The 27,098-nt window shown below is 43.3% G+C and overlaps 1 protein-coding gene and 1 long non-coding RNA gene across 2 annotated transcripts; one reads left to right on the plus strand and one right to left on the minus strand.

Annotated features, from left to right (window-relative positions):
- Nucleotides 1-21,190: 21,190 nt before the first annotated feature.
- LOC117215439 (serum factor response D-like) lies at nt 21,191-22,549 on the minus strand. Its single transcript, XM_033461818.1, has one exon. The coding sequence runs from the start codon at nt 22,513-22,515 to the stop codon at nt 21,562-21,564; it is 954 nt and encodes a 317-aa protein (XP_033317709.1). The 5' UTR covers nt 22,516-22,549; the 3' UTR covers nt 21,191-21,561.
- Nucleotides 22,550-23,199: 650 nt separating this feature from the next.
- Nucleotides 23,200-25,931, plus strand: LOC117215440. The gene is made up of 4 exons (XR_004489118.1): nt 23,200-23,290; nt 23,540-23,787; nt 23,889-23,972; nt 25,105-25,931. It is a non-coding gene; the product is annotated as an uncharacterized LOC117215440 (long non-coding RNA).
- Nucleotides 25,932-27,098: the final 1,167 nt, after the last annotated feature.

The following is a 27,098-nucleotide window of genomic DNA, read 5'->3' on the forward strand; positions in this document are numbered from 1 at the left end:
AGTTTCTGGAATATACAGGGTAGTAAGTCGCTTCGCAAATATGTGTACATCGGGACAATATGTTACATATGTAATCCCTTACACAGTTTCATATTATCTTGTAAAATAATCATTCTTCTTTTAATATCAGTTGGTTTTTGTATTTTTATTTCATTTATCTCATAGATTATAATTCCTTTAGGAAATTTTTGCAAAAATTTTCAGAAAACCTTATTCCTGAACAAAATTTGTTTTGTACTACGAACTGTCGCATTTAAATAAGAAAAATTCTATTTATGTAATTTTGTTATTAAGCTTGTTCATATCTAACTTCAAATTATCTGTAGCTTGTTTATAATTAATTAAGTTTGAAATGTTTGTTTGTTAGTTATTACAAAAGGGTCATAGCTAAGTTTTTGAGTTGTGCTCAGGTTATTATAACTTCAATTATTATGCTCTGAGCGTCATGTTGTTTCTTAATAAAATTCTTTAGTCTCAATAATCAATTTTCTCTGTTCATAAAGATGGTGGTTGTTTATTTTAAGAATTTTGTTCTTAATTCCAAATATTGCGGACATTCTTTTATTATGCACTAGTTGGTATCCAATCTTCTTGGATAGGACGTATTGCATATTCCATTTTTATTTGTTTTATATTTTATCCTGTTTCCTAGACTCACTGCACAATCACGTTTGTCTCTCTGCTAATCTAACTTGTACTATTATTCTTTTAGTTATTAACAATAATTTCATATCTAAGCAACTCACTTCAATTATGTTTTCTGAGTCGTTAGTATATTTATATACTTCACCGTTGATAATCCTGTAGATTATTCTGTTCTCTCCGTTTATTACGCCCCAAGGCTTACTATAGGCCGTGTTCCTAACCGTCGCAAACAGATCGTCTTACATGACCGTCGAGATATACACAAAGTAGCGATAAACGCATAGTTGTCGTCAAGCAGCGAGTTCCAGAAACATCTATTCGCCTTCGGTGCGTTATTTTATCCGCATAAAGAAGCTGGTATACGTGATCATAGGCGCGAACGGTGGCGTGATCCGAGCGTAGTGGGGGTCGTCTTCCAGAGAAGACAACGAAAAGGATCGAAGAGTAATCGGTCCCTTCTGAAGAGTCAAACGTTATAAATTGCTTAGTCTAACGAATTCATTGAGAGATATCGCAAAGTCGGGTCGAATTCCTATAACATATCAACTGTATTTATCGCTAAATAATTTGTGACGTTTTTATTATTACATTCATTATTTTTAAATATACAAGCTATATTAACCTGTTAATACAGTGTTAAATTCATTGAACCACCCCTATTATCGTAACAGAAATCAGGGGATCGATCAGTTCGTGGCGTCGGTTATCTAATTGCAACGGGAATTTACTACTCCCGTTGACGTGCTTTCTCGCGATCGCGTCTCTTCGCGAATGCTCGAATAAACACGGATTGCTTTTTAACTAAACATATTCATATCCTGTTTTCTCAAAATCGAAAGCTTAAAACATCCGTTCTTACTGATGTTATTTCAATTATATTTATATCGCGTTATTTCAATTATCTAATATATTTTTTACTTTTTTCATGTAAAATCATCATTTTACCAATTGTACCATAATTATTAGGAAGCTCTGTTAGAATTTAATCTTGGAATTAAGATTAATAATCTGTGGAAGACACAATATTTGTGTTGAAACAATATAATGTGATATTTATTAAACAATTATTACAGGAATTATAAGTGTGTGTGTTCTGGAATGTAGACAGTTGACTGACTGGCACAGACACAGACACAGACTGACTGGCTTAGTGACCCATGGCCCTTGAAAAGGTTTTGAACCCCACTCTCTATGCAGTAATGAGTGTGACCTGTGTGGGTGTCTGTGTGGCGTCACATGTGCCGCAGAACCTTCTAGTAGCTTCTCGACGTGCCCATCGGGAATGTTCCATCCATATTCCTACGCTTCTTCCGCCGAATTCTCGAAAGAGCATGCACGTGCTAGCCGCCGTGGTACATCTCACGAACGCACGCTAATGAGGATATCGCTGAACAACGAAGGAAAGAATCCGTTCGATCAATCACCTCATCTGTATGCGATTAATATCGTTGCATTCCAACAAACTCTGAACAATAACTTAAACACGAAACTGTAATTTGTGTCTTTATAATTTGCAACGTTGTTAAAATTTTGTATCACCCTTTGCAAATGCAAATAATTTAAATGAAAAAATACATGGTTTTTAAATCGTTTCTCTTATATTCGTAATAATAATTTCGTTCTACAGTGAATGCATTTATTATTCAACGACGTGATTTTCGGTTGTTTATTGGAAAGTTATAATGCTGCTGATCTATAGAATTAGTACTGACTGTTATAGTAATATGCACAGCGAGTCATTTGTAATAAATTGTAATTACTTGTAATGTATATCGATTGTAATTACTCGTAAACCACTCAATTCATAAATGCATACATATGTGGCGGCACTCGACAGCACAAATACGACAACTCGACACTAACTAATACCAGACAACGACAGCGCAGTGGTTAGCGCCTCAAGTTACGAACGTTCGGGATCTGGGTTCTTAAATCCCGGCGACCGTAGTCCGATTTTTCTTCCACGATTCTTAAATGAAAAGAAAATACAGCAGTACCCTAGCAGCGACATCTACAGCCAGCAGCTACAATTATCATTTGTATCTTTGTTCTCTCCTAAAGGCCGTCCAAGGGACTTGAAAATGCAAAGAAGAAGTGCTGCAAGAACATAACAAATATATTTACAAACCAAAACCAATTCATTACAACGCTCATCCTTCAATTACATCCTCCGTCGCGAAAATCCTCCGCTTCCTTTCTGTCAATCCATCTTGCCCATATGTGGTTCCATAGCTGCTGAATCGTATATAGACAAACAACAACTTGAGTAAGTAAGGGGGATGGATGTAGAGCCGACAAATAAAGGAAAAGGAGAGAGAAGTGTTTCGTCCTTGAGTTTATCATATTGTGGTGGCCGGGGGATTCAACGCTATGTCCTCGATTCGCTCTAAGTACTCAGGTTCTAGACACCCTTGGAGGGCGGTAGATTTTTCTTCATCGCCCGCGATGCTCGCCGCCGCGAGCTATCTCTCTAGTAAGGAGAACCATAGCACTATCTTCTAGGGCATCGTCAAAGGCACGCGGACTTTTCACTGGTCGTAACTGTTTTATTCTTGTTTGACATATCGTTAGCGCGCCCAGAATCACGATAATTGAAATCTCATTAGCTCGATCACATCAGGGTCACTTACACCTCACATATTTCAAATAAAATCTGCATAATTCTGAAGGAAACACAACTACATTTGGGTTATCTTGTTTTCACAGAAACCTGAGAATTGCTCAGAGTATTTTAATAAAATATTCAACTACTTTAAAACGCAAAAAATAGTTTATTGTATGGAATATATAGAGTGGGTCACGCAATTGTTTCGGCATAATTGAAAATTCGAAGTGTGTAGCTTTAAAAATATTGCAGAGGAAAAATCGGATTCGTCGAGGACAACCTTCGTTCAGAAAGTAAGGGAAATTGGCATTGCTGCTAATTGGTCAATTTGTATATCGGTGGTTAGAAAAGGATGCTAGCCGTTCTCGAGAGAAAGTCTCTAGTGGGAGACGTCGTTCGTTAAAAAATAGGCGTTTCGATCGTTCGCGGAGAGACGCGATCGCGAGATAGCACGTCAACGAGAGTTGTAAGTTCCCGTTACGATTAAATAATCGACGCCACGAACTGATCGATCCCCTTATTTCGATTATGATAATAAGGGTAGTTCAATGAAATTCCACAGAATTAACACAAATAAATTAATGTTTATTTCAACAACTTATTAACTAGAAAGATATAAATGGAACAAAAAAAATGTAACTGCGTTTTGGTTGATAAGTAATGCGCGACATATCAGATGTGTAGACGGTTCGACTTCTCGAAAAGTTCTGAACGCCTTTCGATTTTTTTCGTTTTTTCTGGATGGCGACCCCCACTACGTTCGGATCACGCCACATTCTTTTACTGCGAGGTAAAATACGGGCCACGAGTCGACGTTTCTGGAAGTCGCCCTGCTTAATGAACCATGCGCTTGCCACTACAATGTTTGTTTGCCGGGCAGACGCGACGATCCGTCTGCGACATTATAGTGGCGCGATCGATAGTTAAGAATATGACCTATGGTAAGCCGCATGGCGTAACATTCTCCCCCCGTTGAGAGGGTACCGATCAAACTAGCGAGGTGTGGTTGAAGTTCCCATCTTATTTCGTCTCGGTGGCTAGTTGTTCGGGTTTCTCGAGATCGGGTTGAATTGGCAGTGGGACAAGCCTTTTGACGCCCCGATCCAAAATGCTCTTTGCCGTCTGAACTGTAGCTGTCCGGATGACACCATCGGCGCCTGGATGAACCTTGATAACTCGGCCCAGAGGCCAATGCATGGAGGGAACGTTGTCCTCTCCGAGGATGACGATTGTGCCCTTTTGGATGCTGTGTCCACCCTTGCTCCATTTATTGCGGTTGGTTAGCTCGTTCAAATACTCCTTATGCCAGCGGTTCCAAAAATGTTGTTTAAGCTGTTGGATATGCTGCCATTTGGAGAGTCGGTTCGATGGAATGTCTCTGAAATCTCGATCACGTAAGCACATTAATGAATCGCCAATGAGGAAATGTCCGGGAGTGAGGGCTAGGAGATCATTTGGATCGGTGGAGATAGGAGTTAGCGGGCGGGAATTGAGGACTGCTTCTATTTCTATGATAAGAGTATTACGGTGTTAAGCTCATATGTTTCTGTTTCTCCACTCGCGCTGCGCCATAATATCCTTTGATATTTCCGATCCTCTGGTCGTACGAGGAATTGCCGATACATTTTCTCGATGTCGCCAGTGAGTACGTACTGATGAGCCCGGAATCTAATTAATATACAAAATAAATTGTGAATTGATTCGAGAATATAGGATTTCCCCATTTTCATGATTATCGTGATTTTTGTATAAATATATTTTTTAAGATACTAATAATTAGGTACTTATAAATTAGTATTATCAATTATTTTGCATTTATAATTCCGCCTCTAGTATAAGTGTTAATTGAAAACTAACTTTATGTTTCAAAAAGTACTAGCAAAGTCGTTGAGTAACAAGCCACTGATGCTAACACAAATAGCATTGTCGTAATTAAATATTTCTAAATATTCATTTTTCATTTTGAACCTGTAGAAACAATTTATTATATATACTGTTAGCTAAGTAATTGCATATTTAATTAAGTCGAAATATAAAACTTAGTTATTTTGATAATTTAGAAAATAAAAAACTGACAAACATTTCAATTTAATTTATGGTTGGAACAGAAGACAGTTATTTTTCATTAATTGAAATATTGCAATGCAGAGTACTTTCCAAAATACCCCGAGAGTATTCCTGATGGTGAAACGAGCGTTGCTTCATCGAACGCAGCTAAAGAAAACAACATCTATGTAGTTGGTGGTACGATGCCTGAAATAGAGGGCGATAAATTGTACAATACCTGTACTATTTGGGGTCCCGATGGAACTTTGATAGCAAAACACCGAAAGGTAAGTAATATATTCCTTTATGGCTTTGAATTTGAAAATATTGGGGTGAAGAAAGTGACTCTATCTAGGAATAATTTAGGAATATACATATGTACATACGTATACTATAACCAATTCTATAATTTACGGTTTATAAAATACGTTATGATACGGGAAACGCCCATTTTTGTTGTAATGTGTTTGTTGTTGTATAAATTTTTCACATACTTAAAATATTATTATACTTATTTTTTCTCCTTTTTAAACATTATTAAATGATAAGATTTTTTAATAAAAGAAAGTGATAAAAACGCTGTCAGTTATTAAATAAAAAATAATTAAAGTTTAGGAGTTGGTAACTTTGATATTAAATTACAAAAGTTGCAGCAATAGAATTAGCGACTACATTTTTATGTTATTAGGTACATCTATTCGACATCGACATTCCTAATAAGATTACTTTTCGAGAGAGTGATTCACTCAGTCCTGGTAACTCCCTAACGACGTTCGATGTGAAGGGCTGCAAAATAGGTATTGGCATTTGCTATGATATTAGATTCGAGGAAATGGCACGCATTTATCGGAACAAAGGTACAGTAACTTAATCGATCAATACTTAACTAGCAAAAAATTAAATATCTTTCTTAAATATATTCTATATAAAATTAATATAATCTGTAACTCTGTATAAAAAGAAGCTTAATTTAAAAAACCAGTATATTTGCTGAAAATGAAACAAATAAAAGAATTAAAAGCACAATAAGAGGACTGTCCTCGCATATTCAGAAATGATGGAATGTGAACCGTGCAACTACGAAGTTAATTGGTATTCGGTGGCTTCATATTTCCTGCTTCTCTGGGTTAGGTTGCCAAATGCTGATATATCCAGCGGCATTCAATATGACCACTGGACCACTGCACTGGTCATTACTTCAGCGTTTCAGAGCGAATGATAATCAATTATACGTTGCCTGCATATCACCGGCTCGTGTTCCTTAAGCAAGTTACGTCGCATGGGGACATACACAGTTGACCAATCCCTGGGGAAAGATTCTTTACGATTTGGAAACTCAAGAGAATATGGCAGTCACCGATATCAAAAAAAAAAAAAAAACTGGCGAACCGTGTGTTACCACAACGAGACACGCGATGCTATTTGTCGCTTTAAATTGTGCCGCAACTCGTTTTTGAGATCTTTGCCAGGGGCGCGTTAAAATATGCTGAAAATATATTTCTGGCTTTTCTGGGGTTTAACTGAAATATGACAAATAACGTTGTAAAACATATGTACTTATGACTTACAGAGTAATTGAGTGTACAAAATATATAGTATACAAAATAGCCAGCGATTTAGGGCTTTAAAAGATTAAAAGAAAAGAAAAGAAAAGAAAAGTAGAAAGATAATATGTTGTGGCAGTCTAAGTCGATCTAAGAAAATAGATAAAGGGAGGGAGGGGCAAAGCTAGTTAATCTGGAAAGAATCCAAGCGTCAATTTCAAGCATTTACAGAGAATCAAGCGGGCTGGTTAAAGTCGTGAGTTGAGCAATCCCGCGTTAGGTTCAATCAGGTTAGTCCCACGCGAAATTGATCCAACCATGCGAAAACGAGTGTATTCTGATTTCTGTCGCAGATACTTCTGGCTAGTGCAGTACCTACACGGTGGTTGTTGAAATAGCCGCTTCTCATCTATTTTCCGCAGCGCGGACATCATCCTTTGATCCCTTACGACTAACGAAGTTTTCGAAGATGTACGGCAGCTTGAGATTCTACTTGAAAATGATCATGATTGCGGTCTGTGTGCCGTCTGCTCTTCTTTTTGTCCTTCCGTTAAAGACTGATAAGTTGATACTGATTAATTATGCGATCGAAACCCTATATAATGGCTACAAAAATGCCGCTAATATAATATTCCTTCTTTCTTGTATCTGTCTGCCTCTCAGGTCGTTTTACTAATTACAATAAGTAATTTCGACTTCTTTGCGCTCTTTTTTAACGCATTCGAGACCGAAAGAAATTCATATCAGTCAGTAGGCAAGGGTATAATATACATATTTTATATATAACTTATGTAGTAATGTGTTACGCCATGCGGCTTGCCATAGATCATATTCTTAACTGTCGGTCGCGGCACTATAATGTCGCGGACGGATCGTCGCGGCTGCCCGGCAAACAAACATTGTAGTGGCAAGCGCATGGTTCATTAAGCAGAGCGACCTCCAGAAACGTCGATTCGTGGCCGTTATTTTATCTGGCGTAAACGAATGTGGCGTGATCCGAACGTAGTGGGGGTCGCCTTCCAGAAAAAACTAACAAATCGAAGGGCGGGCAGAACGTTTCGAGAAGCCAAACAGTCAATACATATCTTATATCGCGCATTACGTAGTTACATTTCTTTTGTTGTTCCATTTATATCTTTCCAGTTAATAAGTTATTGAAATAAACGTTAATTTATTAGTGTTAATACAGTGCTATATTCATTAAACCACCTCTGTTATCCTAAATGAAACAGGGGAACGACTATTTCGCGGCGTCGATTAACATGATCGTAGCGAGAATTTACAACTCTCGTTGACGTGCTATCTCGCGATCACGTCTCTCCGCGAACGGTCGTAACACTTTGGTCCTTCGAGCCGGATCACGTGCCAGTGAAGAGTGCACTTACCAGTGACCACACAGTGCCACGTGACTTTATCAAAACCAGCAACGGGAGCAGGAGCATCCACTACAGCGAAACCAGTGACGTCAGGCGCGTCATCATCGAAGAAACACATCCCATTGGCAAAGGAACGTAGCCACGCAGCCTTCCGTCGCAGCTGGACAATCATCAACGCAACGAATTTCACAACTTAACAATACAACCGAACGAGTGGCCGTCGGGAAGGAACAAGGCGTTCCTCACCAAACATACACGCGACCTCACGCCGCACGACAGTAAGGTAAGCTCGTTCCTTATTTCGACCATCTCCTATCCTCGGCAACGATGACGAGCGAAGACCAACTCATCTCCCTGCGTCGGAGACGAGGCTATTGTAGCGGCCGATTCACATACTTATCGAACCGACTGGACGAGTACGAGCAATCCGAGAGTCAGCAAAACTCCTTATTAACGAATTACGAGAAACAACTGACCGAAGTTGCGAGTCAATTCGAAGCGATCCAACTCGAATTAGAAGTATTGGACGAGGAGGAACAAGCGCGCGGCTTCGAAATAAGGGATCAGTACGTCGCGGTAGATACAAGGCTACAAAATCTTCTGAGGAACGCGCAAACAGCTTCGCCGTCGACATCCATAAACCCTCCAACCTGTGCATCATCCGCAAGTTTAAATCCGATATCCATTAAATTACCAGATCTTCGGCTTCCTACTTTTGACGGAAGCTTAGAAAAATGGAACACGTTTTATGATACCTTTTCCTCCACAATCGATAAAAATCCTAGTCTCACTGACATACAGAAATTCCATTACCTTCAGTCCGCCCTGCAAGGAGAAGCAGCCGATTGTTTAAACGCGTTACCCCTTAGCAATGTAAACTGCAGTCAGGCTATAGCCGTTCTCAAGGAGAGTTTCGAATGTCCACGATACACAGCTTTCAGTCACTGCATGGCAATAATTGATTATCCAAGGATAACCAAGGAATCTCCAACGGAATTAAGGCGCTTAGTCCACACATTTAAACAACACATATATGCATTGAACAAATTAGGAGAATCCTACCCCGATACCAGTGCTATGCTCAACAGCCTCATCCTCTCGAAAATACCACTAAGTATCCAAAAGCAATGGGAAATGACGCTGCCCAATAACGAGGTGCCTCCGTACATTCATTTACTAAACTTCCTAGAGAGATTAGCACGAAGCTCCAGACCGATCACCACGGTCAGACAAACAAGAGAATCACCGGAACAAACTACTCCGGTCCGTCAACGCGCATCACGAGGGCATGCACTTACGGCGACACAGGTTACCCCACCTGTCAAGGACCACACCCCATTTGGAAATGTGACACCTTCAAAACCAAATCCCTTCGCGAACGCATTCGGGAGGTCAAAAGAGCATCACTATGCGTCAACTGCCTCGGGAAAGGGCACACAACGCAGCATTGTTTCGCAGGATCATGTCGCGTATGCGGAGAACGACATCATACAATGCTGCATAGGACAAAACGCCATTCAGGGTCTCGTTCCAGCACGTCCAGTCCGAAATCTTCCCCATCAAATAGCCGATCCACAACACCTTCTTTGCCACCCTACGTATCACCCACTCGTCGCAAAAGGCACACAACAGACCACAGATCGGAAACACCACGAACAGCCGCGTCTCCAAGTCCACCGCCCATTGACAAACGAACACACAACCAATGACGCCGACGATCGACGACTGCGTTGATGACCGAACATATCAGACCAATAGCATCCGAATTACTGTTCAATGATCTAGTCATCACAGCGCAGATTAACATTTTGAATGATAAACAGCAACCAATCCGTTGTCGAGCGTTGCTCGACACCGGATCCAGTATGAATTTCATTACCGAGGAATTAGCAAAATCGCTAAAGATAAGGCAAAACAAATGTTCGGTCCCGATCGGAGCTCTAGATACCTTGACAACGACTTCTAAGCGACACATCACGGCCACGATCACTTCCACTGACGGTACATACACGCGGACATTAACGTTCCTTATCATTCCAACCATATCAACCTTAATTCCCAGCGAACCCATCGATCGTTCGACACTTGAGATACCAAAAAATCTCAAATTGGCCGATCCACGATTTCATTTACCAGCTCCGATAGATGTACTACTAAGCTCAGGTTCAACACTCGCGTCGATGTGTGTGGGACAAGTCAACCTCACGCAGCCAGACGAGCCTGGACTGCGTCTGCAAAAGACGCAATTCGGATGGGTAATCGGGGGGAGTCCAACTTCCCAAACCGCGACAAACATATTTCACACATCCACGACGACTTTACAAGCAGATCTCGCGCGGTTTTGGGAAATCGATGAAGGACCCTCAATTAAACATATCTCAGAGGCAGATCGACGATGCGAAGAACACTTCCAAACCCACACCCGACGCACCAGCGAAGGACGATACATCGTCGCTCTACCTTTCAACGATCAGCTTCAGTCACTCGGATCCTCTAAAACGCTGGCGAGTAAACGACTCGCCTCACTCAATCGCCGATTCCAGCACGACAAACGCTTCGAATCAGAATATCGAACGGTAATACAGGAATACCTGGCGTTGGGACACATGACGAAGGTCAATGACAACCACTCCGACGACAACGGATACCATTTACCCCATCATGGCGTGACCAAAGCATCGAGTCAAACCACCAAACTCCGTGTAGTTTTCGACGGATCGGCACCAAGCACTACCGAAACCTCCTTAAACGATACACTTCACACAGGACCCAAGTTACAGGAAGATTTATTTTGTATATTAATTAGATTCCGCGCTCATCAATACGTACTCTCTGGCGACATCGAAAAATGTATCGGCAATTCCTCGTACGACCAGAGGATCGGAAATATCAAAGGATATTATGGCGCAGCGCGAGTGGAGAAACAGAAACATATGAGCTTAACACTGTAACGTTCGGTTTATCCGCAGCCCCGTATCTAGCTATTCGGTGCCTCAAGCAACTGGCAGAGGACGAAGGACATCGATTTCCACGTGCAGCACAGGTACTGCAGCGGGATTTCTACGTCGACGACGCTCTCACCGGAGCTGAAACGAAGGACGAAGCCCTCACGCTCAGAACAGAACTCACCAATTTACTTCAACTGGCCGGCTTAAACATACGAAAATGGGCGTCGAACGATAATGACTTATTACACGGACTTTCCTTAAAAGAAACAAACCACCAACATTTTTTGGGCGACTCGCAAACCTTGAAGACGCTGGGGGTGTTTTGGAATTCATCCGACGACTCTATTCTTTACTCGGTCGAAGTCAAACCCACGCCCTCCCGAGTCACGAAACGAATCATCAGCTCGGAGATTGCAAAAATTTACGATCCGCTCGGTCTGCTCGCACCGGTGATTGTTCGGGCCAAGATGCTACTTCAACGAATATGGTCGTCGAAAATCGATTGGGATGAATCACTTCCGATCGAGTTACATACAGAGTGGGAAAGGTACTATGCCCAATTACCCTTATTAAACAACGTCAGGTTCCCACGCAAAGCAATAATCGAGTCCGCAATGGAAATTGAACTGCATGGTTTCTGCGATGCCAGCGAAAAGGCTTACGGAGCCTGTGTTTATCTCCGAACCCTTAACATCAACGGCCGTGTTTGGACCCTACTTTTAACCGCAAAATCGAAAGTCGCCCCACTCAAGTGCCAGACCATTCCTCGGCTCGAGCTGAGCGGAGCACTCCTTCTTACGTCCCTGATGTCGACAGTACAACAAGCCCTATCACACAAAATTACTCGAACTATCTATTGGACCGATTCCACTATCGTCCTCCATTGGCTCAATACATCACCTCACACCCTTAAAACATTCGTCGCTAACAGAGTCTCCGAAATTCAAACAAAAACCAGCATCCGCGATTGGCGCCACGTTCCTACCGACGACAATCCCGCGGACTTAATATCACGCGGCCAAACACCCGAAGAGTTTCTGCGCCCAACCATCTGGCAGCACGGTCCTGCATGGCTCTACCAGTCGGAAGGCTATTGGCCGACATGGGCGCTAACACCGCAAATTGAAGTACCGGAGCAGAAAGGGGCGATTTGTCTGTCCGCAAACCCCGCCGATTACAGTTTGTTGCAAAGGTATTCATCCTGGCCCAAGTTGATACGAATCATAGCTCGTTGCCTCCGTTGGAGACAGAAAAGGAACCGAGCGGCACCCCTAACCGTTACCGAATTACGCATAACGCACAATAAGCTGATAAAATTGTTGCAAAACATCCATTTCTCCGAGGAAATTCGTACACTCCAAAAAGATCGGAACGCGGCGATAAAGGGTAAGCTCACGCGACTCAATCCGTTCATAGACAAGGAAGGAATATTGCGAGTCGGGGGTCGACTCAGTCATTCGTCGATGACCTTCGCCCAGAAACATCCCATAGTATTACCCAAGTCATCCGTTACAGCACGCATCATAGAACACGAGCACAAGCTCCACATGCATTCCGGAACGCAGGCTACGTTATACGCAGTAAGACAAAGATACTGGCCCGTCGACGGTCGAAGTCAAGTATGGCGGGCGATCAAAGGCTGCGTCCGCTGCTGCCGCGCTCAACCACCGCCGGTAGAATACGTGATGGGTAATCTGCCGGAGGCGCGAGTAACGGAATCTCGCCCATTCACAAACGTCGGCGTCGATTACTGCGGGCCGTTCCACATCAAGGAAAAACGAGATCGTAACCGTCGTCAGATAAAGGTATACGTAGCCATTTTCGTATGCCTAGCCATTAAAGCGGTACACATCGAGCTCGTTGACGATCTCACTAGCGAAGCCTTCATCGCCGCTCTTCGCAGATTTATCGCTCGACGAGGGTATTGCTCCACCATCCATTCTGATAACGGCACCAACTTCAGAGGAGCAAGCAACGAATTACGAGAGCTTCACGACTTATTACAATCGGACGATCACAAGGAAAAAGTAACCGCATTTTTAGCCGACAAACAAATCGAATGGCGCTTCATTCCCCCTCATTCACCGCATTTCGGTGGGCTATGGGAAGCAGCGGTGAAGTCATTCAAACGCCACCTCAGGCGTGTAGCCGGCAACGAGTTACTCACCTCTGAACAATTGAATACTCTTATCATAGAAATAGAAGCAGTCCTCAATTCCCGCCCGCTAACTCCTATCTCCACCGATCCAAATGATCTCCTAGCCCTCACTCCCGGACATTTTCTCATTGGCGATTCACTAATGTGCTTACGTGATCGAGATTTCAGAGACATTCCATCGAACCGACTCTCCAGATGGCAGCATATCCAACAGCTTAAACAGCATTTTTGGAACCGCTGGCATAAGGAGTATTTGAACGAGTTAACCAACCGCAATAAATGGAGCAAGGGTGGACACGGCATCCAAAAAGGCACAATCGTCATCCTCAGAGAGGACAACGTTCCCTCCATGCATTGGCCTCTGGGCCGAGTTATCAAGGTTCATCCAGGCGCCGATGGTGTCATCCGGACAGCTACAGTTCAGACGGCAAAGAGCGTTTTGGATCGGGCCGACAACAGGCTTGTCCCACTGCCAATTCAACCCGATCTCGAGAAACCCGAACAACTAGCCACCGAGACGAACAAAGATAGGAACTTCAACCACATCTCGCTAATTTGATCGGTACCCTCTCAACGGGGGGAGAATGTTACGCCATGCGGCTTGCCATAAATCATATTCTTAACTGTCGGTCGCGGCACTATAATGTCGCGGACGGATCGTCACGGCTGCCCGGCAAATAAACACTGTAGTGGCAAGCGCATGGTTCATTAAGCGGAGCGACCTCCAGAGGCGTCGATTCGTGGCCGTTATTTTATCTGGCGTAAACGAATGTGGCGTGATCCGAACGTAGTGGGGGTCGCCTTCCAGAAAAAACCAACAAATCGAAGGGCGGGCAGAACGTTTCGAGAAGCCAAACAGTCAATACATATCTTATATCGCGCATTACGTAGTTACATTTCTTTTGTTGTTCCATTTATATCTTTCCAGTTAATAAGTTGTTGAAATAAACGTTAATTTATTAGTGTTAATACAGTGCTATATTCATTAAACCACCTCTGTTATCCTAAACGAAACAGGGGAACGACTATTTCGCGGCGTCGATTAACATGATCGTAGCGAGAATTTACAACTCTCGTTGACGTGCTATCTCGCGATCACGTCTCTCCGCGAACGGTCGTAACATAATGTATGTAATATCGTGATGTAATATGTTTACAAAACGTGGACAATAGAGATGTTAATGAGACAGAAAAGACGATTGTGGCTTAACTTGAACTATTCATACCAAACGTACAGAACACAGCGCAATCCACACTCTCTCGGCAACGCCACTCGCAACCTCCGTCTCCGCTCGACTCGCACTCTGTTTCTCGACTCGCACTCTGCTTTTCGACTCGCACACTGTTTCTCGACTCGCTGTTGTCGCATTCTATTGCCCTTTTCCTAGGCCCACCGCACACGTGTTCTGCAGACGCTCGTGGCCAGGGTCACGTAGGTCTTTTCCACGAAACTATGCACTTGAAAAGACCGATGACACATTGATGGGCCCGACGGCGCCTCGGCTCTCGCGACACTGTTCATAGTTCGCCCGATATTTCCCAGGCCTTTCGTCCACGATACTACATTCGGCCATCCTGCAATAACATCTGCCCTCAGATGTTGCCTTCTATCTCGCTGTTACCAGATGCGTCACTTTCGGCATTTAGGACCCAAGGTTTCATAAAATCGAGGTGTGCACGGGTCCTTCCTCAGGTACTGCTTCGCACGCTTTCTTCTTTTCTTGTAATTTCGCAGGTTCCCTTCTAGCTTACCTATGTTTCGTTCGGTTAGGCTACAGTCAAGGCAGTTGGATACCACGTGTTCGACCCTTTCGCGTAACCCCTTGAACCAGAAGTCCTTCTTGACCATAGCTTCTGATTTGGTAACCTCGAAATGCCCACGCTCGTGCGCTTGCCTGACTACCTGAGCCCGCATCGCTTTCGATACTACTATTAGCACATCGTCCTCACACTCCTTATACAAAATATTGTTTCTTACTACCTGCCCATCGGCCTGACTGCACGTTGCGGCGTCCAAAATCCTACGGACTTCAATGTCCTTGTTCTGTGCCCTTCTCAACCGTGCAATCAGCCCGTCTTCACTCTCCGTTACATACATAGCGCTCGGCAGGGGGTTCCTACTCGGAGCATCTACATGCTGCATACTTTTCCCCGGCCGATGACACACCTGATACTTAATCTCGCCTAGTAACAAGGCCCATCTAGCCACACGCACACACAAATCTTTCTTTCTAACTACACCTATCGGACTCGCATACTCCAAGTCTGACGATTTGATGACACCCTCGTTTATCCACGCTTCCATCAGATCATCTACTTCCTTTCTTTCCGACGGCGCCAGTCTTCGCGGTCTTCGCGCTACCGGCTTGTCGCTTTCCAAAACTACTTTTTCGGTTATTCCGACGTCTCGCTTCTTCTCCGGCCTATACCCCCTAACGATATCGCGAATCGCTTCACGATAATGCGGTTCCCGTACGTGTGTCAGGTCTGTTTCGTCGGTCTGTTCTACCGCGTTTACCCTCAGTACATCCGGCGCGTCCTCGTGACCGTCGGTCTGATCGTCGAGTCGTAAAAATGTCACCTCGCCCCGTTTGACTCGCAACTCTACCTGGTCTAAAAAGTCGGTACCTAAGAGTAGACTGTGTCTTGTCATTACCTTATTCGAGACAACATGCAGAGTGACAGTAAAGTCGTACCCGTCGACCGTCATTACCCTTGTGAACTCGCCCCAGGTACTATTGCCAGCGGAACCAAAACCATCAAACTTAAGTTTGCAGTTTCCCAGAGGTGGTGATCCTAACCTCACATACTCATCCGCTCGTATGAACGTAAGGTCACTACCTGTATCCACTAAGGAGACAAACCTGCAGCCATCTATCGACACGTCCTTCACGTACTTTTTCCTCTCCGGTCTTGAGATTACGTAAGTCTCTTTCGGTTGTGCCGTACACCTCGCTGCAATATGTCCAAATCCGCTGCACTTGAAACACTTAACACCTTCTCCCCTCTCCGGACACGTAACACTTAGATGATCCTCACTACCGCAAATGAAGCATCTTCTTTTCTTCATTGCATCTACAGATTGACTGGGCTTCCCGTTCTTCTGGGTTTTAGCCGACTTCACAATCGACTTTGCTCTGCGACTCTTCTGCTCTTCGTACATTACTAACCTCTTCCTCAACTCTTTGATTGACGTAGCGCCGTACAATACAGCCTTATTGTTCTCGTCGTCTATTATTCCATCCACTATGTATTCCACCTTTGCTTCCTCCTCCATGTCCACATGGCTAGCTATTTCGAGCATACGGTACATGTAAGCCAAACATGCTTCATCACTCTCCTTTTTTGTTTCTTCAAGTTTCTGATGTACTTGCCTACTGTTGACTTTCCTCGAAAATTCTTTCACTAGCCCCCTCTTCAACTCATGCCAAGTCCTGGCGTGACACTCGAAGCTCGCAAATATTTTCGCTGATCCCTTCAGCAGCTTCCTCGCGTAGACTGCCTTCTGCCCATCCGACCACATGCACGTATCAGCGACTTCCTCGAACGACTCGAACCATCGTTCGACATTTTCACCTTTGTCGCCACTAAACGACTCTAATGCATCTTCGACGTCTCTAAAACTCAGCGTCGAACCAACACATGCCCTTCGACAACATTCGTCACGGTCCTGATACACCCTTCGCGTATCTCTCTTGTATTCTCTTGCGTTTTTCTTGCCATCTTCATCCTCACTTTCGTCGTCGCTTTCTTCTTCCGACGATATGTCATTACCATCCATGGCCGCTCGTAGCCGTGCGCGTAACTCTACTTTTCTTCCCGTCGTTTTTAAACCCAAACTAGCGAGGCGTTCCTTCAACTCCTTCGTATTCATTTTCTCAACATCCTCACCTTCGTTACAATCACGCTCAGCTCTCTGTACACTTTCTAAATCTCGTTGACCGGTTAGCTCTTCACCGCCCGTCGATCCCTTACGATACGATTGTCCAGCCCTACACGCCCGATTCAGCCTTGCAATCAGCACTGACCTCGCACCCGATATAGGGAGGTTCATTCGCGCGAGCTTATTCCTCAGCTCCTCCAGCGTCGAACCCTCTTCACCCGACAATCGATCGTCCTCGACGTTTGCCATTTTTCACACTGCACAAACTTAAACAGTCAACGATATCGTCTTTTACCGCACCGCGTACCGGTAAATTCACAACTAACTCGAATAGCTCTGTTAAACCGTTTCGTTTACTGTCTTGTCCAATCCCGGCTGAGCCCCCAAAAATATGTAATATCGTGATGTAATATGTTTACAAAACGTGGACAATAGAGATGTTAATGAGACAGAAAAGACGATTGTGGCTTAACTTGAACTATTCATACCAAACGTACAGAACACAGCGCAATCCACACTCTCTCGGCAACGCCACTCGCAACCTCCGTCTCCGCTCGACTCGCACTCTGTTTCTCGACTCGCACTCTGCTTTTCGACTCGCACACTGTTTCTCGACTCGCTGTTGTCGCATTCTATTGCCCTTTTCCTAGGCCCACCGCACACGTGTTCTGCAGACGCTCGTGGCCAGGGTCACGTAGGTCTTTTCCACGAAACTATGCACTTGAAAAGACCGATGACACATTGATGGGCCCGACGGCGCCTCGGCTCTCGCGACACTGTTCATAGTTCGCCCGATATTTCCCAGGCCTTTCGTCCACGATACTACATGTATATATCATGTTAATTTCATATTTTTTTCAATATAGAATTATTATATATGTCGGGTTTACCTTAGAATTAGGGTTAGGGGCGTGAAACGAATCTTCGTTTGGGCTACACGTTGTCGTTATGCAATAGAGAAGACATTGACTAGGGCAAATACGATTATTATAGAACCGGACAAGTAACCGCGGTAGTTAGGTACTCGAGAAACTAATGACAATGATCCTAAGTGCAATAACGAATCCGCGGTCAACGGGATAGTGGATGTACGGGCTCACAAAATCTAAGTCGGATGCGTAATATTCACTGGTCGTAAAGGGTTACTCCTTTCATCAGTGAGATCGCGAGCGAGAATGCCTTTCCCGTCCCGATGATGCCACAGAGGAAAACTATAATGGCGTGTGTCTAAAGACACGAGATCATCGGATTCGTCGAGAAAAGCCTTTGTCCAGAAAGTAAGGGAAATTGGCGTTGCTGCTAATTGGTCAATCTCCATATCGGTGGCTAGAAAAAGATGCTAGCCGCCCTCGAGGGGAAGTTGCTAGTGGGAGACGCCGCCCGTTGAAAAATATGTCTCCCCTTTCTTCCCGTAGTTGGGACAAAGACCATTTGTCTGTTTGAAGGACTTTAGTTGACTAAATCTTAAGATTTATAACGGGCCCTCGAGCTAGCCGAACATGTACTGCGGAGACGCATCGACATCTGGCAATCATCTTACTCGAAGAATAGGGTCTGCGTGTGGCGAGCCACGGGACAGAAACCGTTGGAATGTTTACTGTCGCGTGTCGCCACGAATATTTCTTTTAAGGAGAGCTATAGAATTACTCCATACCTTTGTTAGACAAAGCGTTCATCCCGTAACCGCGGCTACGTTCGGCGACTGACTGTCGCCTCGACCCCAAGCTCATTATCACAACTCTCGAACAATTACAATCGGATTGAATAACTACAATTGTTCAATTACAGCTATAGTAGACTCTAGGTTACAATGTTGCGGGATTATCCAAAATTCCAAAGGCTCCGGTGTTCTTTCATCTGCGACATATGTGTTGTTTAAATGTGTGGACTAAACGCCTTAATTCCGTTGGAGATTCCTTGGTTATCCTTGGATAATCAATTATTTCCATGCAGTGATTGAAAGCTGTGTATCGTGGACATTCGAAACTCTCCTTGAGAACTGCTATAGCCTGACTGTAGTTTACATTACTAAGGGGTTAACGCGTTTAAACACTCGGCTGCTTTCCTTGCAGGGCGGACTGCAGGTAATGGAATTTCTGTATGTCCGTGAGACTAGGATTTTTATCGATTGTGGAAGAAAAGGTATCATAAAACGTGTTCCATTTTTCTAGGCTTCCGTCAAAAGTAGGGAGCCGAAGATCTGGTAATTTAATGGCTATTGGATTTAAACTTGCGGATGATGCACAGGTTGGAAGGTTTATGGATGTCGACGGCGAAGCTGCTTGCGCGTTCCTCAGAAGATTTTGTAGCTTTGTGTCTACCGCGACGTACTGATCCCTTATTTCGAAGCCGCGCGCTTGTTCCTCCTCGTCTAATACTTCTAACTCGAGTTGGATCGCTTCGAATTGATTCGCAACTTCGGTCAGTTGTTTCTCGTAGTTCGTTAATAAGGAGTTTTGCTGACTCCCGGATTGCTCGTACTCGTCCAGTCGGTTCGATAAGTATGTGAATCGGCCGCTACAATAGCCTCGTCTCCGACACAGGGAGATGAGTTGGTCTTCGCTCGTCATCGTTGCCGAGGATAGGAGATGGTCGAAATAAGGAACGAGCTTACCTTACTGTCGTGCGGCGTGAGGTCGCGTGTATGTTTGGTGAGGAACGCCTTGTTCCTTCCCGACGGCCACTCGTTCGGTTGTATTCTTAAGTTGTGAAATTCGTTGCGTTGATGACTGTCCAGCTGCGGCGGAAGGCTGCGTGGTTGCGTTCCCTTGCCAATGGGATGTGCTTCTTCGAAGATGACGCGCCTGACGTCACTGGTTTCGCTGTAGTGGTTGCTCCCGCTCCCGTTGCTGGTTTTGATAAAGTCACGTGGCACTGTGTGGTCACTGGTAAGTGCACTCTTCACTGGCACGTGATCCGGCTCGAAGGACCAAATATTACGACCGTTCGCGGAGAGACGCGATCGCGAGATAGCACGTCAACGAGAGTTGTAAATTCTCGTTACGATCATGTTAATCGACGCCGCGAAATAGTCGTTCCCCTGTTTCGTTTTGGATAACAGAGGTGGTTTAATGAATGTAACACTGTATTAACAGGTTAACATAGAACAATATATTTTACAATAATCTGATGAAGATGTTACAGAAATTTGACTCGACTTTGATCTCTAGATAAATTCGTTTGCTATTGGTCTGATATGTTCGGTGTGTCACGTTTGACTCGTCAGAAGGAACTGCCCGCCCTTCGATTATTTTCGTCTTTTCTGGAAGGCGACCCCCACTACGTTCGGATCACGCCACATTCTTTTACGCGAGGTAAAATAACGGCCACGAGTCGACGTTTCTGGAGGTCGCCCTGCTTAATGAACCATGCGCTTGCCACTACAATGTTTGTTTGCCGGGCAGCCGCGACGATCCGTCTGCGACGTTGTAGGACCGCGAGCGACGGTTAGAAAATACAGCCCGTGGTAAGCCTCGTGGTGTAACAGTAGTCTATATAAAAAAAAATCTTACTAATAAAATTATTATACGATTTCCTGCGTGCACGACGCTCGAGGAATAAACGAAAGTGTAATTTTCATTTTCAAGGTTCGCGTCACGAAACATACGCATTTACGGATACATCTCACCACACAGTATCGTATTGTGATTGCAGACACGTGTTTGATCGGTAAAAACGGGACACGCCGTCGGTGAACGCTTGCACGTCAAGTACAGGACGTGAATTTTTGCGTTTCGTCCTCCAGGCCGCGTGAGAAGAAACACTAGACAGGCCTCTGATTCATCGCACGGGATACGGGACACTGCCATTGTTCCAGATGCACACAGATAGGCCACGCATGGACGAATGAGAACTTATATTCCGGCACAAGGATAATCTTGATTGAGGATAGCGTCGCCAGATTATAGAAATTAATGGTAATCATCGTTCGACCGCGAATCCCGCGAATTCCCAGCTACCAGGAAGATGCTTGTTTTTCTTTTCTTTATCAATACCTAAGTAAGTTTGAAAAGTTACATGTACAACAGCAACAATGTAAATATGGATGCTGTTGACATTTAGGAGGGAAAATGTCGATGACTATGAGAGTCCTCTTTCCATCATATGTATAGTTCGGATTAAAGGATATTTGTATCTCAATGTTTATTTGCACTTTTAGAAGTTTCTCTTTGTGTATTTTGTTTGACTTCCGGATTTTCAAAGATAACAGTATCTTAAGGATACAAACTTTAAACGTATATATTTTTCACACCTTGTTCGACCTTCGGGTTGAGTAAAGTACGGATTATGTACAAAGGTATTTAAAGCGTTATAAATCACGGATTTACCCAACGTGGCATAAAACGAAAACTCTACTCACCAATGTCCTTGATACGAAGTCTTGACGAGTTTCACAGTGAAGAGGAACTGTATAGCGCACACGAGGAGACAGCAGAGGTTTAGGGAGAGGGCGAGTGCGCACAGCGCTAACGTCACCTCGTAGACAATCGTATACTCTTCCGGGCTGATCAGGCTACTCGGCGTCACCGTTAACGGTGAGATCTTCAGCAAGAAGATCAACGAGAGTAGCGCCAGTAACAACGACACTAGACACAATAAACCCAAACTGGTCAACGTCTCTTTCGCGCCAACCTCGTGGTCCTTGTGATTCCTTGACAGGGACGACGACCAGGAAGCGTTCAAGGGGTACGCCGTGGAACCGGGACCGGTTAACTGTCCCCCGGTAGTCGTACCCTGAAGAGCAGGTGCAGGCGAAGGTGTCACCTGACTGGGTAATCTGGACAGTCTCGAGATATCAAAGCCTCCATTCGCTTTAGGTCTGTTGCCCTGGTGCAGCGGCGCCGGGGATATCACCCCCAATGTAGTCGACAGATTATTATTATTGTTATTGTTATTCCCACCGGCAACAGGACTGACGCTGTTCACAGAATGCTTCGACGTGGACAACGTGGACAGATTAAGAGCGTGCGAGTGATTCAATCGTTGAGAAAGATTGTTCACGCTCAACTGAGAATGATTCAAAGGGTGTCTGTGAGTGGAAGATGGCGTGGTGGCAGCCTGATGCACGTTGGCTCTTTGATGGACCACCGAGTCGTAAACGTCGACTCCCCGTCCTTGGCTCCCCCCTGTCGTTCCACGAACGTTGCTGTTTTGGTTGTAATGATGGTGTTGCTGTTGATCCTGTTGGTGACCAGAATGATGGTGGTGGTGGTGGCCGCCGTGCAACGAGTCCGAGCTCGCCTGGTAGTCATTGTGCTGGTGCCTGGAGCCCGCTGACGACGGTTGCCCCGTCAGGATATGCTTCAGCATTACTCGACGCTGGAATGCCTGAAGAAGACTGCGCTTCTTCCTGCTTCTCTACATGGCGCTACGTGGGACTCGCTTCTGAGCACGTCTTTCTCGTTGGAGGTTTCTTCTTTCTTTTCTTTCCCAGTAGAATTTTTACACAATTCTTTCTCCCTTTTATCATTAAATTACCTTTAATTCTTAACGACCTTTAATCTTTGTCTCTTCTTTCCTATATATATATTTTTGTTTACTTTTCTCCGTAGCGAATTTTGTCTTTCTGACGCGGGATTAGGTTTCTGGACTTAGGGAGTTGCTACACGCCAGCTCCACCATGGCGACGGCATTCACTAGGCAGCCTACATAGCCACCTTTCAGCTCACGCTTCGGGACACTTTTTTCGCTGAGATTCTCCGCGATGAGGCATGAAAGCAGAGACCACCGTCTGCGGAGGCATGATTATTCTATTGTTCCTTTTAACGAGTAATCGTTTTACTCGAGTCCTCTTACTAAACCGTAAGTACAAAAGACTATTATACTTAGATAGGTACTTGGTCTCAAGAACCAACTTATTTTGGTCTTTCGATTAAGTTCTTAATTAAATGCTCAATTAGATATTCATAAATATATCTTCATAATATTTCCCTCATCTATTTCTTTGACATTCTAGCAACCTCGTTAAGACGTCCGCCACTTCAACTTCTATCTACAAGTGGCAAAAACTGAAGCTGACCTTCTTCATGGAGAAACATGCCGGAAATGGCATCCGCACGTGTGAATAATTATACTCAGTGTCCAGGTAGTTCTTTCGATCATCCGATAGAAGTCGTTTCTGTTTTTCAGAGTTCGTTCACGTCTCCAGAATGTAAAAATATCCAAGGAAGTACCATTAGGAAGCAATGAAATTCAGAGCTTTTGTGGTTATTCCTTTTTCTGACTGTTTCTTTTCTTTGCCCAAAATGGATGATTTCTATATCAAATTGTTTATCCGTATTTTTTTTTTAATATTCCTTGAGATTTTCAATCAACTCGATTTCGAATTTTTTAGCACCCGATCTTCTGGTTGACGTCGTTAAGAAAGAGGAACGAGTGCACAGGAAGCATGGTCGGCGTGAGCATGATTAGATCCGGTCTGCCCGATGACCTTGCCAGTGATAATAGCGGTTCGTTAAGGTGGTTGCAGTCTTGGTTTGCTTCTGTTTCGATTTCCAGCGAACTCGTCAGCCGGCATGGCTTCCGAGATGCTCCCCCTGAAACAAGTCGAAGGGAAATAATTAATGGACTCTCTGTTCGATTGTACGTGGATGACAAGCTGACCGTAAAAAGAAATATACAAATACGATTAGAAAATATAATCCGAACCCCTTTCGGTTTGATCTGAAGGTTTCTTTTTCTAGATGGAACCAAAGATTCTTATCTGGTTTATGGTGAGCTAAGGAACTCTTTGAAAACAGCATTTATAACTTTCGGAAAAGAGACAGGTACTGAGTATTTCTTGCGCGAACAATTGAATAATTAATTCGTTCTCTAAATATCCTTATTTGTTGTTCCTAAAATACATAATGATTGGAAGCTTCTTACGGGAAGCGCAATCAGCCGCTGATATCATTGAAGTCGAAACGCCATTAAAACCATATTACGATTCGCATGCGACATGCTCCATTCATGAAAACACAAAAGTAATAAACACGTACAAATCAACGAAATAAATCCTCCGAGAACGAGACGTTACAGGAATTATATCATTGCGAGGATACAAAAGACTTGCTCATGAGCTACTTCCTTCAAGTAGTCGAGCGGTGTATTTTCCGGTCGTTAACTTCCATATAATGGGATATTAAAGAGTACGGATACAACGCTGCTATTTTTCAACTGTTCATTATCAAATTACGCAGCGGGAATCGTTGCAACGACAAAACTGTAACGACTCGTACCTGCGTATCTCCCATTTAGCTGCGGTAAAAGCTGACTTATCTGCGTTTTTTTTTTCACTTCCTCGTTACGGAAACCAGGAAAAGTGATTCACAATACAGTTTCTAACTGTACTTCTCGCGATTCTTTCTTAGAAACAAGCAATTGCTTCTTTTCAATTTCCTAAACCTTTAATAAAACAGTCCATTCCTTGAATAGAAATTAACTTTAAAACTTTAGGCGCATACATTGTACGTATCGTGTGTATGTATTTTGATTTGAAAAGAAACGCGGCAAACGCCTTTGAAAAGACGTTAGGTTTTCAACACCTTAACTAACTTAATTCCAGCGAGTCGTAGATCTGCTGCATCTCCAACATCTGAATATCCATCTTTTACAATGACTTGTTCTCCAATTTATTAAAATTACATCTCTCCCGTTGCACCGACCTTCTTTAAAGGTTCCCGCGGCAGGTTGAACCCGCATCACGTATCTTCCCTCTTCCTTCCACCCCCTGTTCCCTTTCTCTTTCTATCGGACGGGAAGAGCGGGAACGCTTAAAACGCGCGAATCACGCGAGCGCCTCACGATTTGCGAAACATCACGTGAAAATCACCGATCCGATCTCCGTGCGCGCGGTGCACCGTGGGGGTAACGATTAAATCGACAGGATATACTTTATTGGCTATTCCGTTATTACAGGCTGTAGCTGACGGGGAAATAGTCATTATGGATCGATGAACTCCATTGTAACAACGCACCTTCGAATTGCATCGGAAACGCTTCTGTATTGCGTCCACCGTATAACCTATCATCGTCTGTTTAGGGTAAATCAATGGATCGGAAGTTACGTTTCTATGTTTCTCGCCTGTCAGTATAACACTGTGCAAGAGATACAGCAAGATCCTAAAATCATTCGAGTACAAGTAGCGTAAAATGGTCGTTTAAATTTCAATAAATTAACTATTCATACGTTAATTGTACGCGGTCAGGATTAAGGGGTACGGCGATGGAGAAGATTTTGTTAGCTAGATGTTGAGTAAATAATCGAAGATGATAATTTTATAAATGTTTCGTATTTATGATGATGGAAAAGATTTAATTTGAGTTACGTTACGTTTGAATAAGATAGACTTTTCCAAGAGTGGAGGATTTGTAGAGATAGTGGACGTAATAGTAGTATGATTTAATACTTGATGTGTCTTTTTTTTCTTTGACATATAGGTCACTGTGGGGAGTAATATTGATCTAGATATAACTATCTTTTCTGAGAAGTACGTATATGCTTATGGGAACTATGTTTGGTTAATCAATAGAGCCATTCTTTTGAGAAATTGAATCTAGAAGAATTCGACGATATTTTGCCTTGTTTCAATGGTACATCATTTTAAAGAAACGCCTGCGATTATAGTATATAATTGCACATAGGTATATGCAAAATTGCATTTTCAAATAATTAAATCAAAAATATAGATTTGTTAAAGATCTTTCCTTTTTAATCAAATTCGTCCAACAACCCCATTCTCGTCAAACATAAAATTAACGGTGCCTTTCTCAAAGAAACAAGAAGAAAATTGCTGTCGTTCTAAAGTTCTTCTCCATTGCTAAACTACCGTTCGTGTTTCTAGTTACACTCCAATTATTCGATTGTAAGAAGCAAGCAATCCCTCCATCCAAGCGCTAGATATAGTTTCTCGAGTAGTTCTCTTCAATACCGTTATATCGATGAACTCTTTTTGAATAAAGTTCACATTTATAAAGCAAACACAATAAAATACGACAGGACAATTGTAATCGATAAATAACATTTTATTAGGATATTATAAGAAGCTAAGATATCGAGTTCTAATTGTGAATATCAAGCGCTCGTCGTTCGAGGAGATTACCAATATTTTCTTCCTTAACAATATTAATTACGAAGTTTCGATACCGTTTATGACATTAAGATCTCTTGATAAAGTTGTATCGTTAAAATCTTACTGTTCCTAGGGAAAATATATAGTTAATATATATAGTTAAATATATATAGTTAAAACCGGAATATATATAGTTAAAACTTCCAGAGGAGCATCTCGCAGACAAATTATTGATTGTTAGTGTCGATTGACTGTAATCGATATTTGGTGCGTGAAGTTGTATGTTTCGTGAACCTGCGTTGATGCAGGGATTCTGTTGCAAATCATAAACTAAAGAGCCACTGGTCAAGGTGAAAGAGGTTCAATAAATCCAGTGTTAGTGTAATTTGACACTTTATGTGCACCGGGTGTATGCAAACAGAGTTTGATGTTCTGAACACCACGGTTGTAAGATTTTATTGAGACCCCAGTATTGTATCCGCACGGTGTGACCCTCTGTTGATGATTGCCCTCTCCACCAGCCGTTTAGTCTCATCTGTCTATCGTGCCTTACCGGCCAGGGGGTTTCCCTAACATCTGAGATATCAGATTTGCAGCTCGGAGAGGACAGATAATTCGGAATATCCCAAAGAAGGGCAAGGTACTGGCCGAGCCCCAAATCACTTACATAGAATTACTTACATAGAACAATCACTTACATAGAATTTTTTTTTCTTTTTTCTTTTCTTTTCTTTTCTTTTTTATTTTCTTGTTGAAATTATAATTAATTCTCACGTCGAGAATTTTCAGTTACTTTACTTAGTATTATGCAATGTTAGCTGATTATTAATAATAAGTTAA

Source organism: Bombus bifarius, unplaced genomic scaffold, assembly GCF_011952205.1.
Source record: "Bombus bifarius isolate JDL3187 unplaced genomic scaffold, Bbif_JDL3187 scf7180000009620_frag, whole genome shotgun sequence".
NCBI lineage: Eukaryota > Metazoa > Arthropoda > Insecta > Hymenoptera > Apidae > Bombus > Bombus bifarius.

Bases quoted from the DNA above. Each gene is read 5' to 3' on its own strand.
- LOC117215439 (XM_033461818.1), bottom strand. From the start codon at position 22,515: ATGCTGAAGCATATCCTGACGGGGCAACCGTCGTCAGCGGGCTCCAGG.